Here is a 14,917-nt window from a genome sequence, read left to right as displayed (position 1 = left end):
TAAAATAAACGCTTCGCGCTCTCTCTTATCGTTTATGTTCTATGTAGATCAATATTGAAACCGGAAGTTGTAGTGGATTTCCATCACTTCCGGTTTTAATAGAGATTAAGGTTGCAGAAAAATGTATTCTTGTGACGCTTAATCGATTGCGGGAGTTCGCTTCTCGTTATAAATCACCGATTTTGCTCTATTAGTGATCAAAGTTAAAACCGGAAATGGGTATGATTTCTACCACTTCCGGCTTGAACACCACCAGCTGTACGTTTGCAAAAACTTAACGAATTAGCTCCTCTAATTCATCAAGAGTATTTGCTATTGTGCGATAAACTTTCTCTTTTGTCCAGAGAAAGAAATCGCAAGATGTTACGTGAGAACTCCTTGCTGGTCGTTCAAGGGGGCTGGCCATTCCAACGAGCGTTCTGGAAAATCAGTGTCGAGCCACGCACGGACAGGACATGAGAAATGAGGCGGGGCCCCATTTTGTATGAAGATTAGGTCTTGTGATTGTCTCACGTGGATATAATATCGTGAATATGATCTTCAAGCATATTAAGGTACAGTTTCATTGTGTCCCGAATGATATATGGACTCACAACTTTCGTAGATGTCATGCCGCACCGCATTGTGACCTGGCTTTTTTCACCAACCACCCGCGTATCCCCTTCTGCCCAATAATAACAACTGTGCCAATTAATAAACCCCTCGATATGAAACACGCTTCATTTGACCACAAAATATTACCGAAAATGAAATGAAATGAAGTTTTACCTTCTACAGTTATGCCGGCTAGGCTAAAGGAGACGGTGATGATGAGAAATAAATCAAATGGTGGAATGAAGAAAGTGGGACGAAATGGAAGAAATCCGAGAAAACCCCACGCACACGGTGTTTGTTCACCACAAAGTTCACTTGGCGCGAGCTGGGATCAAAGTAGGAACTCCATGGACCATAGGTAAACGCTCTACTACTCAGCCACCGCGGCCCCTGTAAGAATAGATTCTATCTCTGACTTTATTCCTCCACTGCAACCAGAAGTAGTAGCAACATACTACTAGTGGCCGTTTCAACATTTGTCTGGGACAAAATTTCGGAAATTGAACTTGGAAAGGGTGAGTTCAACCATATGCATAAAAAACAGGACAATCAACATTCTTCTGAAGTATTTCTACTCATCTGAAAGTATACTGAAACATTTCTAAGTGGACTATAACTCTTGTAGCCTCAGAAAATACAAAAATTACGTTAAGTACCAACTTAAAAATAATAATAATCCATACACATACACTTCGGAGTTTACTGACAAGGCAAAACCGTTTATCATAACTGCATACATTTTTTTTTTTTTTTTTAAATGAATATGTAACATACAAGCCAAAACACATTCATATGTCCGCAAATACTTAAAGTGAATTTTATAAAGAATATTCTTCGTCTTTTCCCTTTTACGGGCTACTTCCCTCAGCCTTTGTTGTCTAGGAACCCTTGAAAGAAATCTTTGTTAGAACGTCTGATACCACAAACTACACGCAAACTTCAGCTCACTTACACTGAAACCTGAACTAAACACTCAACATGATTATACAACGAACACCCATGTGAGAACTATATTTACTAATTCTGGTGCTGAATTATACTTACAAAGAACTCGAAGATGGAAAAGCCATGAAATAACTGGACTCCTCTCCATCTGGAAAATAAGTAAGACATTAAAATTTTTACTACAAAATACACGTGACCAGTCATGCTTTGGTCTTGAGTATTGATTAGAAGTTTTAATATAAGTTACATGATACATATTATAATTACAAGCATGATTTAAATACTGACCTCCAAAGTGCTAAAGCCCACGAACGGATAATGGCGACTCAATAAAGTATGTTCAAAACGAAGATAGATGATTGGCGCACTAGCTTCCAAATATCCTTTTTTTTCCTAGCTACCTAGATTAGAGTTCGCTACCACCTCTTTAATTCTAACAGCTTCCCAATTGCCTCATAATGCTGGGTCAATACTGAAGATTCTAGCACCTAAGACGAAATGAAGCTGATGTTTTTAGTTAAGTAGCTATTGTATCATCACTATTTATCGTATCGCAATAGAGTCATGGTTCGTACGCTATTCTCTTCAGAATAAAGCATACTCTCAAGTGGCACCTTGTGCATGTGTGCATGATTTATGCGGAAGAAGAAATTCGGGAGACTCGAGTAAAATTTTCTTTTAAAAAAATTCTTGTTAAAAATTTTGCACCCTCTGGAGCGGCTCCGGGCAAGAATACAACACGCAATGAGTGAACCAAATTCATTTCGATACTATATATATTATATATATACACACACACACATTACTCTCTGAAGATATATTCTATCGGAGACTCGAACCAATGAATTCTTTTCTCTTATTGTCTTACAACACCACGCAATACCGCCCAATCTACAAACCTAACCTTTCTCCTTTTCTCACACGCCAACGCATAAAAAACAATACAAACAATTAAAAAAAAATGTAGCACTGAGAAATACTTCTCTTATGAAGCAGAAAAAACCCGTAAATAAATGTTCAAAATAAAGGGGAGCGAAGCAGCAAAATGCTAAACAGGTTCACTTTCTAATATTTATCTACTTATTGTAGATCTAAATGACATAAAAAACCCACATAAACCTTTCTTCTCCCTTTGTTAAGAAGAAAAAGATACGAATTTTGCCTCCCCATTTAGAAAGTTGTGGCACCGTACCAAACCCAAACATACAATGACGTCACAATCCCTACGGCAAATGCAAGGCGAGCGACAATGCATTATGTTTTTTTTATTTTCGTCGTGTTTTCTAAGAAGCCTGGTAGGGGGAAAAATCAGTTTCAAGTCAATAATAAAGTTCCTAAAGATGATATCTTTGCGTGTATCACGTGATGATGCAAGGATTTTAAAAAGGTCAACCGCTAGACTAAATGATTAATTTTAATATTTAAGATCAGTAATTTTGTGTAATCTGTACTAAAAGATGTGCGCACTTATGTCCCTAATAAATACCAATATACTACTTTAATAACTTAAAGTACTAAACTGTCGCATGATTACAATTACTAACCTTGACAAACCCACAGAAGAGGAACTCACCTTGCATCCAGTGCTTTTGTATTCCTGTTGAAACTTAATCTTTAATACTAGAAGCCCGCGCTGGGGCCATGAACATGAACACTCCTACCACAAACTGGAAGAAAATCACTGAGAAAAATTACGTAGTTTCTGGTCTTGTACTAACGAAACACTCCCAAGAGTTCATAAAGCACTAAAAAAAATATTTAACACCTAAAAATATGAACTATGTCCGTTCATTTTTAAGACTTAAAGCTTATTCTTGGGAAGATTTGTCTTGCTATATCTTGTCTTGAAGTGAAAATATGTAAACATAGATACAAAAGCACACGATGCGAGGTGAGTTTTCTTTCCTATGTTAAATATACATCCTAGAGCATCTACAAGTTATTTGACTAACCCAACTAAAATTTCGGCAACTATTAAATAATACACGTATACCAAGATTCATCTATGTATAATACCAATATACTTAGTTTCACGCATTCTTTGTACGCTTAAGAAATCGTGCGTTTAAAGGTGCAAAAAATAACACTCCGCGATCAGACCCCGTCCAATCCAATACGGTGAGATTATGATTAACATCTCAATCAGACCCCGCCTTACATTGCCTTCATATTAAATTTTAGATCTGCCCAATGGTTATAAGAAGGCTGCTGGAAAAGTTTCTGCAAACTAGTACTAACAGTGCCGCTAGGATTTCACTATTATAAAATTTGGAAGAACAGACATTTCTATGTTTAAATTACTCTCCTTGATTGTCTGTTTAGGCCTATTCGTTTATTTTTCACAGTAGTATTGTGTGAGAAATGGAAATTTATCGCGAATACTTTCGGACATTGCTTTTTTTATGATTTCAAATGTAGTTTAACACTGAATATGACGACTACAATGTGCGACTTTGTATGACTTCTAGGGATGAAGCACTATCCAATAGGACTGTGCACATTGGTTTTCCGAATTTCAATGCGGTCGCACATTCCTTAGTGATTAATTTCGTAATCGGTTTGTTGTTGCCTGTAATGTTGATGCTGTGCGTAAAATGAATAAGATCGGCACGTGATATACCGTGAGATTCAGGTATCTTTGAACATTTACATGAAAGCAATACATACGTCTTTGCATGGTCACTTGAACGTACGGAAACATTCAAGCCATTGTATCCAACATAATTTGACAGAAGCTCAAGAATACTCTTGTCGTTTAGTGTAAAGGGGTACCCCAAAAAATTCGAAGTAAAACAAATTTGGAGTATAACATCGTTATAGGGGACGAAACTTGGTTTTATACGAACCAGAAACTAAAGAGCAATCTACCATTTGAGTATTTCAAAGCGAACCCAAACCAACAAAGTTGTTCGTTCGAGGAGTGCTGCCAACCAATTGTCGCATCCTTCTTCACCACATCTGTTCTCACTTAGCACACCAGACTGATTTTTTTTTTTCCAGTAAAAATGTCGGATTAATAGATCACTGTAAGCACTCACCTGATTTATTAGCTAATGACTTCCTCTTGTTCCCGTAAGAAAAAAAAAAAAAAAAAAAAAGGACGAGTAGTGAGCGATTCGTGTCGCTTGAAGCAAATTTTGAGGTAATCCGAACAGCAGTTTCTGAGGTAGCAGCCTTAGAGTTGAAAAATGTTTCCAAAATTGGTTTGAGGGTATGCAGGGTGTCTACTAAAATTTCAAAATGAAATTTCATGACCTTTTCTTTCCTAAACCATAAAATTTACTAACATTCTCAAGAGCGAATTCGGGTGCGAACTGGGCCGATATCCCATGCATGCAATAGAAGCGTGCTTTGTTTGCGATTTGTTAGCTTCTAAAGCCAACCATAGACATTTTTGGTGGTGAATTTTGACGTTTTATAGCACAAAATTTTCCAGTTTATACTTATATTTGTACAAAAAAGACCCAAAAGCTAAATCTCTCGACTTTCATGACCATTTTCAGATTTTATGACTTTCGCGATCGGTAGACACCCTGGTATGCAAAAGTGTATCGATCTTAAAAATGAATACTTTGGGGAAAAAAAAAAGCAGCTATCTCCAGAATTTCACATGTCTTTTTTCACATTGATTGCAGAAATTTCTCCAGCAGTCCTTTTTTTTTTTTTTTTTTTTTTTTTAACTAGCAGAAAATATACTCTTTATACCCGCTAAATAAAACTACCAAGGCAAAAGAAAGAAATATCGACTTAAGTGAAATCTCATACCGCGACACAAAGAAGGGTCCACAGATGCAAGCTGGGTTTCAAACCAAGGTATTCACTATATTTCTTCTCGGAAATGAACCAGGATCCACATGCATATGACGTGAACTTTTACTTATTTTATAATAGTAATAATAATATAAAAGTTGAACTTACGAAATCAACCCTATCTTCAGCAAGCCAATGAAAAGATTTAAGGAAGAGAAGAACAGTGAAAAGCGCAACGAATTTTGGACTAAAATCATCTCTGAAGACGGTGAAAGCTAAACAGGTCTCGGTCACAGCGTACCACGAGCGCTCCATTAAATGCTGCAACAATATAAAACATGCCATCAGAACTGCAATGATCATGAATATTTCGTAACAATACACTACCATTTACCATATAAGAAACCATCTATTATACACCATGACCATAAATTTTTACCCTGATTTCAGGATTATATAACAATTATATTTATGATTCTAACGTTGTGTTTTTTTTATTACAGTTCTACTTGGAACCCATGAAGATTCTGTATAGTTGTGTCGCATTCAACACTTTTGCCACAAGGAGCGTTGTGTGACCTATATCGTAAAAATGGCTTCCCCTCAGAAGAAAGTTCAATGTGTTGTGTGTGGCTTGCAGAAACCAAATCACCGATCACTGTGCAGCGAAAGTTTAGGTCCCATTATGGAAAGAAAGCACACGATATTAAGTTAATAAATAAGATGGGGCTCATGAAGTTCGCAATTTCTTAATTAAACCTTCCCCAACCGGTGGATTGGCAGAAATGGCCCAATTCCATGCTCCCCCCCCCCCCCCGAGGTCACCTGACATTATCCCTTTAGAGTTCTTTCTTTAGGGGAATGTGAAAGATATTGTGTACGAAACAGCAGTTCCTGATATTGTGACCTTGCAACAACGCATCAGAGATGCCACTGACACAATCACAGCAGACAAGTTGCAGAATGTGTGGCAAGAGATTGAATACCGGCTGGATATTTTGCGTTTTATCAGGGGTGCACGTGTTGAAGTGTATTAACTGCATTAAATGTTTATGTATGGTTCAAAGTTTAATGAGAAGAGTGCATATGTGTATGTTCCATTTACTGTATCCAATTGTTTTGTTATCAGGGTAAACATCTATGGATACCCGGTACAACTTAACTTAGTTTACTGCAGGAATTATGTTGTACCCACAATAAAATTATGACATATAACCATATTTTATTTTTTTATTTTATTTTTAGTTATTGAACAAATTCCCAGATACAGCGTAATTGTGTCATTTTACACAGGGAAATGCTAACAAGCAGGATAAAAGAAAAAGGATAAAAAACAATAAAAATAAATACCAACAACAGTAACATCAATAATATCAACAAAGAGTGAACAAGTAATATTATTTGGCCAGCATGCGTTTTATTGCTCTTTCAAACACCGGGTAGCTCGAAAAAGTGTCCACCTCACTAGTTAGATTATTATAATAGTTCGGTACTCGGTGAAAAAGAAAATGAAATGAAATTTTTGAGTTTTACGTCCCACGCTTATGTCGGTTAGGCTAAAGGAGACGGTGATGATGAGTAATGAATGAAATGGTGGAATAAAGAAAGTGGGAGGAAACGGGGGAACCCCGGGGAAACCCACGCACACGGTGTTTGTCCACCACAAAGTTCACTTGGCGAGGGCTGGGATCGAACCCGGGATCCCAAGCACTAGAGGTGAACGCTCTACCACAGCCACCGATGCCCCCCTCGGTGAAAAAGAGACCTCTGTATAATTGTCAACCTAGGGCGTGCAAGATGGAATAGGTCGGTATTCCGGGTTTTGCGGGAAGGTCACATAAGGATAGTTATTGAAGTACGGTTTCTGATCTTAGGTTCCCATTAACTATCTTATGAAGAAACTTCAAATGAGAGTTATTTCTGCGTACTCCCGGCATCTGGATCTTACGATATCGCAAAATTTCCTCCTTAGGTAATATTCGAAGTGCGGGTACACGAAAACGTACTATTGCAGTAAAGAAATTGAGAACAGGCTCAAATGTAGAGAGATGTGTAGGTGCGGCCATGGCCCATATGGAAGAGCAGTATTCGATCTTGGGTGCTATTAGAGTTTTATAGAATGTTGTTAATGATGCCACAGTGCGTAGTTCAGTAAATCGGTAAAGAAGCCCCAGCATACGCATTGATTTTAATCTCTGAACATTAACCAAGTTAAAAGTCATTTTCTTCGTTAAGCAATTTCAATATCTAAACACCGTCTAAGGATTTAAATAAAATTAGCTCTTAAGGACAACAGAGCCTGAAAATGTATTCTGTCAAACTTCGAAGTCTATCAGCGCTCACAAGAGATTAACTCTATTTTAGAGTAGGACTCATCTACTGATGACTTACACATGCATCTATAAATACAACTAAATAATAATAATAATATTATTAATAATAGTAATAATGAACTATAACAAGGGTGTTTCAGAAGAACACCGACAACGTTAGGGAGGTGATTCCTGACCCCAAGATAAGACAAAAAGTATATACCAACATGGGTGCCCAAGTGCTTCCTTTCGAAGTTATAGGCGGCCGAAAGCATGAAAAAATTAACTTTACAAGTCCAAAGCTCCAAAACTATGGGACCTACCGTAGTCGGGTTAAGACTTCACTCAGGAACTAGTATGTGAGCTATCCAAATATCCGTTTCAGAATCCTGTGGTACTTCCGCTACAATTTTTATAAAGGGAGTTTGGTTACGGGCATATGGACCTGTAAGGTTAATTTTTTCATGTTTTCGGCAGCCTATAACTCCGAAAGGAAGCATTTGTGCACTCAGATTGGTCTATACCTTTTGTCTTATCTTGGTGTCAGGAATCACCTCCCAAACGTTGTCAGTGTTGTTTTGAAACACCTACCATTGCTACACCATTTACGATCTGACTCACAAAAGGTTCAATGCCTACCTGATAAAAATATTTTCTTTTTTCTTTGTTTCTCTGCGGTAGTAGAAACAGTTTTTAATACATACACAAAGATGAGAAACAAATGAGATTGAATTTTTGTGTTCTGAGTTTTTCGGCAACAAGATCATGGAAGAACAATCTTTACAGCATATATCGTTCCCCAATACATTCTCTCATCTTCAAGAGAGCTGGAATACCGACAACACAAGTAGCGAGATACTATACACGATTATAGCAAAAGTATCTACGAAGGTCATATAGCGAAAATGATATATTTAGCGTTGAAGTGTTTAAAAAAATAATAATAAAAGAAGTTAAACTGTCCAAAACTCTAAACATATTACAGAAGTTCAAGGATCAAAGTTTTTTTTTTTTTTTTTTTTTTTTAAATCTGTACTCTTGTGAAAATATTGATTTTTAAAAGAGAGGTTTCTTTTAATTAGGTTAGTTTTCCATGAAGACGGCTTAAGATATTGAATTTAAGTTTTAAAAAAGATACCTATCTTCGAAAACTCACCTCGAATTCTGCGGCCCTAAGTTGGCCGAAAAATACTTTCCTCATTAATTTTCCTGTCAACATCACAAGAATAAAGGCCTGAAGATATATCACCTGAAATGAATCGAAAAATACATATAAGGCATACAATACAACCAGATAATGATTTTATACATAACCATGTCAACTAAAATAATACAATAAGTAACATAGATTGGATGAGTTTCTAAACGGTAGGTCCCTTCTTCGACCCACCATGAACGGGAACATAGAAATCTTGCCTGTAATGTTCACCTAGCACAGACTAATGCGTATTTTTTGCATTTGTTGTTTTTGTAGCATTGTTTGCACACATATTATAAATCTATACAGAATGAGTGAGTTGCATCATTGTAAAGATATATATACCATTTTTTACAAAGTATTTACCAGGAAAATGCTGTATTTATAGCTAGACCGACTTAACACTCCTAAAATGATCCTGCACCGAAGGAGTGACTGAACCAACCCATAAAACATCACTATTGAAGGTAGTAAGAGTGAGGCTTATGTACATTATAAATTTATATATGAACCTCTACTGTAAATCTGTACCGAAATTAACGTAAACATTAATAATATTGCAAAAATGGTAGAGAGATAGTACGTACTACTTTCAGGCGGCATATATCGTAGTGCATGAAACAAATGTCCTAACTACATAAATTATGAATATATTGTACATGAAAAATATAATGGAGTAATACATCTAGGAAAACGAACAAAATGAAAGCAAAATTGAAACTTACAAGACAAAGAAATACATTTTAGAGCACTTTCTAATCAGGCCAAGAATAATACTACAGTAAAACCTGTCAACCTGGCCACTTCTCTAAGTCATCCACCTGCTCATCTGGGCTGGTTCGTCTTGAACCTGCATTTTCCCATAAGACATTCGTTACTTGTTACTCTGTAAGCTGGTCAACTATATATCTTGGAAGTTGGCCACATTGAAGCAATGTTTACCCTATGATTAGAGACACGATTTTGTGGTAAATAAGAATTCTTAATTTCGTTATAAAACTAAGCGTAAATCGGAATAAAATCGCTGAATAAAAATTAAATGTTCGAACGCTATTTTTTCTAGGCAATTACAAGTAGTTGCCTTTTATTTCACCTTAATTTTCACTCATTAATCAGAGCTCCTTCGTGGCTAAGCGGTTAGCGTACGCGCCTTTGGCGTGAGAGACCCAGGTTCGATTCCTGGCAGGAGCTCATGTGCTTTGTATTCCACGTCAATGAGTAGGCCTACGTCTCATATAGCCTAGATGCTGAACGGGACGTAAAACTCAAAATCAACTCAACTCACTTATCAATCATCATGGCATGACTATATTAAACAATATTTGATTTTTTAAAAAATAACACTAAGCATTCTCATTGAATAAAAGTACCATTAAAAACACACGCACACACAGAGAACATTAATAGAAAAAAATAACTTTAGTGTTCATAGTTTACTTATGCAATTAACACTTAAGCATTGTTTCAATGTTTTCTGGTGTTAAACTCATTCTTTTGTCGGTAAGTATGTCATTGTAAGAAGAGAGAGCCCTCTCCACATCAACACCCGAAAGTGATATGTACATTCATGTCCAAAATTATTGCCGCATGTCTATAAATATGTTGTAGGAATATAATTTGATAACGAATTCGCCCGGTATTTCTTATAATGTTAGTATGTTTATAATCGGCATAGACATGTACGTGCCAAATTTCATGTCAAAAGAGCAGTAAATAAGAACAATAAAACGAAAATAAAACTTTTATTGTCCATTTACTAGTATTTTGTTTTATTCATTCTAATTTTCGTATTTATAATTCTTTTCCTGTGAAATTTACCACAAATATACATTTCCCGATTATACATATACTATCAGTATTAAAAGTACCCTGCAAAATCATTATCAAATTATATTCTTACAAGAAGACAGTTATAGATATGCGACAATCATTTTGGACATGAGTGTACATTAGTTGGAGACATTTTCCAGTGATTTCTGAATGTTCATTTAACATATCCCGCAACACTCTTTCCACGCTATCCACTTCACCAATAGATACCGTTTGGAACTCATTTTGTAATTCCATGTAAAATTTCAAAAATTCATGGTGGTCTACGCTCTCAAAAATTGGAATTTTGATCACATTGCTATAATTGCCAAATAATGGTAATGAATAAATCGTAAAAGCACCGAAAAATTGTCACTTTTGCATAAATTTCGTGGAATACGGAGATTTGTTGCAAATTTCGCTAATTCAACAGAATTTCGCGTTTAATCGCGAGCGTTATATGGCCTAAGAAATAGTGAAAAATTACATATTTTATGTACACAACATTTTCATACAAAACTGATACATTTCGCGTGCCAGCAAAAAATCGTGTCTCTACCTATGATTATAAGGATAAATTTACCTGCGTATTTTGGCCTCGCAAAATACCGTTTTGTTACTTTTCTTAACTTTTTCGTATTCCCATATGAGAGGCAGATTTTCTGTATTTGTGACTGGAGACAAAGAAGCATAGATTCCCACGATTTGTTCTTGGAAGTTAATGGCCAGAACACTACCCTAATAAAGAGGTGGTGAAGGAAGATGTGAATAAGAAAAAGCACGTACAGGAACGATATCATTCACGGATTTTTAGTGTAATTTCGAAGCTATATCCTAAATCGCAGTGGGAAAATCAAAGGAATCGATTATACATCGATTAGCGTGATCGTAACACAAACTTTGCGATCAATTTTCGACAAAGAACACTGAGTTTTGAAGTGACTAACATCGATATATTTGATTCTTCATGAAGTAAATTTGGGAAGCAAGAGGAAAATTTTGCGTAGCACAGCGATTGCAAAGTTAGGAAAACAATGTTTAATCGGCTCTATTGTTTTAGTCATTAATGAGTAGTGTGTAGTTGGCAACACTTAACAGTTCCAAGGTACTAATTTTGCGCAGTAATACTATATTGATGAATATGGATGTAGGAAAGAGCAAAAGGAGTTTGAAAATAAGGAATATTTGTTATTTAGTGAAGGCCAGAAATGAAACAGGGGTAATTGTAGGTAAGGTATATGAAAGTAAGAACAGGTAAGTTGTAATACAACGCTGAAAACAGGGACAATTTAGCAGAAGGGGTCCAGTTATTTTTTCTAAAAAGTGTTACAATCTCCGTAGTTTCTATTCATATTAGGTTAGTTCAGGTCAGTTTAGGTTAATTTCGGTTAGGTTGAGTTAGTTTATGTTAGATTATATTAGTGCAGGAGTCCAGCATAATTTTCGAAAAAATGACAGAACTTCGCTTATTTCTATTAATATTAGGTTAATTCAGGTTAATATCATTAGGTTATGTTAAGCCTACGTACTTGCACTTCCATTTCTCCCGTAAATTTTGTATTGTTTATGTACTTCTGGACCCCGTCTGCTAAATATTTACCGAAAACAGATTCATTTGGGTCTTATCTGGGGCCGCCATTTGTGACAGTTTAGCCGAAAACTACAGTATTTGTCAAGGAATTTTTTGGAAGTCTGTTAGATTTCGCCAAAGACTAAGTTTTGCTGTATTCATTTATTGTTTTTACTTAGTGTTTAACAATTTTTAAAAAGAAATAAAAATACACCTTCCATTCTGTAAGGTCAATTTGGAATCCTTTACCTCGCCCTGATGACCTTTTCAATTTGTCTGGCTGATAACATACTAATCCAGGAAAATGGATAGGATTCTCGTCATTGTACCTTTGCACTTTGATCCTAAGCAAAGCAAAGCAAAGTGAATAAAATCCTCGAAGTCAAGTAGTTGGAATGAACTTAATTTTGTCATTCCATTCAAAAAGATAAACAATAGTAGCGAATAGTCTAGAAACTGCTCAACTGTGTCACTGCATTTAAATTAACTTCGAATATAAATTAAAAACGTAATTTTAATGGAAGAATATTAAATTTTCCGTGTAATACCTTTCACTAGAAAGTTCGAGCTTTATAATGCTTTTAAGAAAATAAGCTAAAATCCAGACATAAGTTGCGTCTATAACCTTATTATTTCTTTTTAAAAGTCGTAATATATTCAATAATAATAAAATATTTAAAGGTTGCGTCAACTGTGCACTCAACGATTACGTGGACCAACAAGGTACGTTTACGTGTAATTTAAGTTTCTTAAGATCAATATAACTACTTTACAGATTGTAATTATTAAATATATAAAAATGTTTAACATGTACTTCTTTTCCATACCCATATATAAATTATAATGTAATACGTACCGCCATACTCGGATTTGACTTTGTAATGTATACAACAGACGGATAAAATTGCTTCTTCTGATAGTAGGCATTTCCGATGACTGCTGTTGTTAATAACAAACTAACAAATGTGAATCCAGCCGCACGCATTTCGACGATTTAAAATATACTTTCGTATTTCGATACTAGATTTGCACATATATGTAATAATTTTCACATCTCACTACGTCCATCGCACTATCACTTTTTTTCTCACCAAAAAACCAGTGGAGTACACACTGCTGCAAGTATTTATATCATTCTGCTAGGTGGAACTGACAGTGAAAAAGTACAGATAATTTATAATTTTGCCGATAGATGACAGTATGGATGACTTATTAATGAGGAAAATATAGAAGTCCTACGAATAAGAAGAAAGCAGTCATATTGGAGGTTGTATACTACATTGTCTAAGTGCCACATTCCGTATGAGGTTTCTCAAAATTTTGCTGATGTAAAACAACGCAAAAATATTGATATTAAGTTCCCCATTAAGATATCAACAAAATACATGCTATCCGAATTCTTTATCCACTGGGATCATTCTGTGCCAGTTTTCGCAAAATTATGCTAGTAATGCAATGCAAAGAAAATGAGGTATTATTAACTGCTGTCCTAATAATCGCAAACGCAAACCGTTATGGAATGTGCCTGCACTTGATAGGTGTATCTACAGTAAATGCCTGCTTTTCCCCAGCATAGATAGTGTGCGAAATTGCACGGTATATCTATATGGAGTAGTTAGGAACGAAGGATTTTTAAAAACTGATCCGATGTACTATCGATTACTGTGGAGCTTAAATAAAAGGAGAAAATATGAAGAATACTAAAGCAAGTGTATTGGGCTCCTTATCTACCTCTCTTTCCTAGAGCCTCTCATATTGAGAGGGAACAAACTGATCTGAAAGTCGAATAGGTAGGCTTTCGCCGCTGGTTTAGTAGCTAAAGCGTGTGCTTTCGGTGACCGAGCTCAATTACCGATGGGAAAACAGAAATTTAATTTCATTATTCACTTTCAGTAATCATTCGTTTCCTTTACCCTAAGGGCAAAGTCGTGGGATTTTCAACTAATTTCATTTGTTAAAAATGAACAGGTGAGCGAACTACCTATCTATGTAGAATTTACTCAAAGACAACCTCAACTGAATATTATTAGTTATTATTTGATTTTCGAACTTATTTATTTCGAATTCCTCTAGGGGGCCGTCGTAGCTCATTCATATCTAGTGTGCAAGGTCCCTAGTTCGATCCCATTTCACACCAATTAAGGTTTCTATTGGACAAACACCATATGCGTGGGTTTTCTCAAAGTTCTCTTGTTTCCTTCTACATTCTTTATTCCATTATTTCATTCATTCTCCTCATCGCCGTTAAAATTATCTGAGATTTTATATCAGAATTTTTGCTCAGGTGGATAACCTAAAAGTTACCGTAGTAGGCGTGACGTAAAACCATGTGAAGTAATAAAACTTTTCCGAGTTCGAGTTCCAGAACATAAAGAAAAAAATTCGGAATTTAGGCAGTAAGAAATATGTCTGTGCCATTTTCCGCAATGAGTTATAGTTATGTAAGTGAAGTTGTCATCAGTGCATAAGGCAAATTCACATACATGACTGTATAACAGAGTGTTTATATCATGATGTAATTCTTTACATACAGTTATTTATAAGCAAACTTAGTTCCGTATTTTCTCATGCTTAATTAAGATTAAACCACTAAAACAAAAAAATTAGGCTTGACTCGAAATAAGATCTAAAATTAAAACTACCACAATTCATTTTAGCAATTCCGAAAACTTTGTATTCGACTCTAACAAGTTTTTCTTCGATTAGTTTCCCGTATCATGAAATTCTCATTTCTGCCCG

General features: G+C 35.7%; 1 protein-coding gene across 2 annotated transcripts in view; it reads right to left on the bottom strand.

The window, feature by feature from the left end:
- Window positions 1-13,350, bottom strand: part of sip3 (septin interacting protein 3) — a 50,871-nt gene extending 37,521 nt beyond the window's left edge. The window contains exons 1-4 of one of the 2 annotated variants that reach the window (XM_081729976.1): window positions 13,035-13,350; window positions 8,758-8,850; window positions 5,458-5,610; window positions 1,639-1,687 (exon numbers count right to left, since the gene is read on the bottom strand). In XM_081729976.1, the coding sequence (XP_081586102.1) occupies window positions 1,639-1,687; window positions 5,458-5,610; window positions 8,758-8,850; window positions 13,035-13,163 (424 nt within the window). In that variant the 5' untranslated portion in view covers window positions 13,164-13,350. The remainder of the gene's footprint in view (window positions 1-1,638; window positions 1,688-5,457; window positions 5,611-8,757; window positions 8,851-13,034) is intronic. The other variant, XM_081729975.1, reaches the window with a different exon arrangement.
- Between the last annotated feature and the right edge of the window lie 1,567 nt (window positions 13,351-14,917).

This window comes from Thermobia domestica, chromosome 11 (assembly GCF_964235325.1).
Source record: "Thermobia domestica chromosome 11, izTheDome1.hap1.1, whole genome shotgun sequence".
Taxonomy (NCBI): Eukaryota; Metazoa; Arthropoda; class Insecta; order Zygentoma; family Lepismatidae; genus Thermobia; species Thermobia domestica.
Note: the sequence above shows the minus strand (reverse complement) of the source record. Positions and strands in the feature narration are given on the sequence as shown.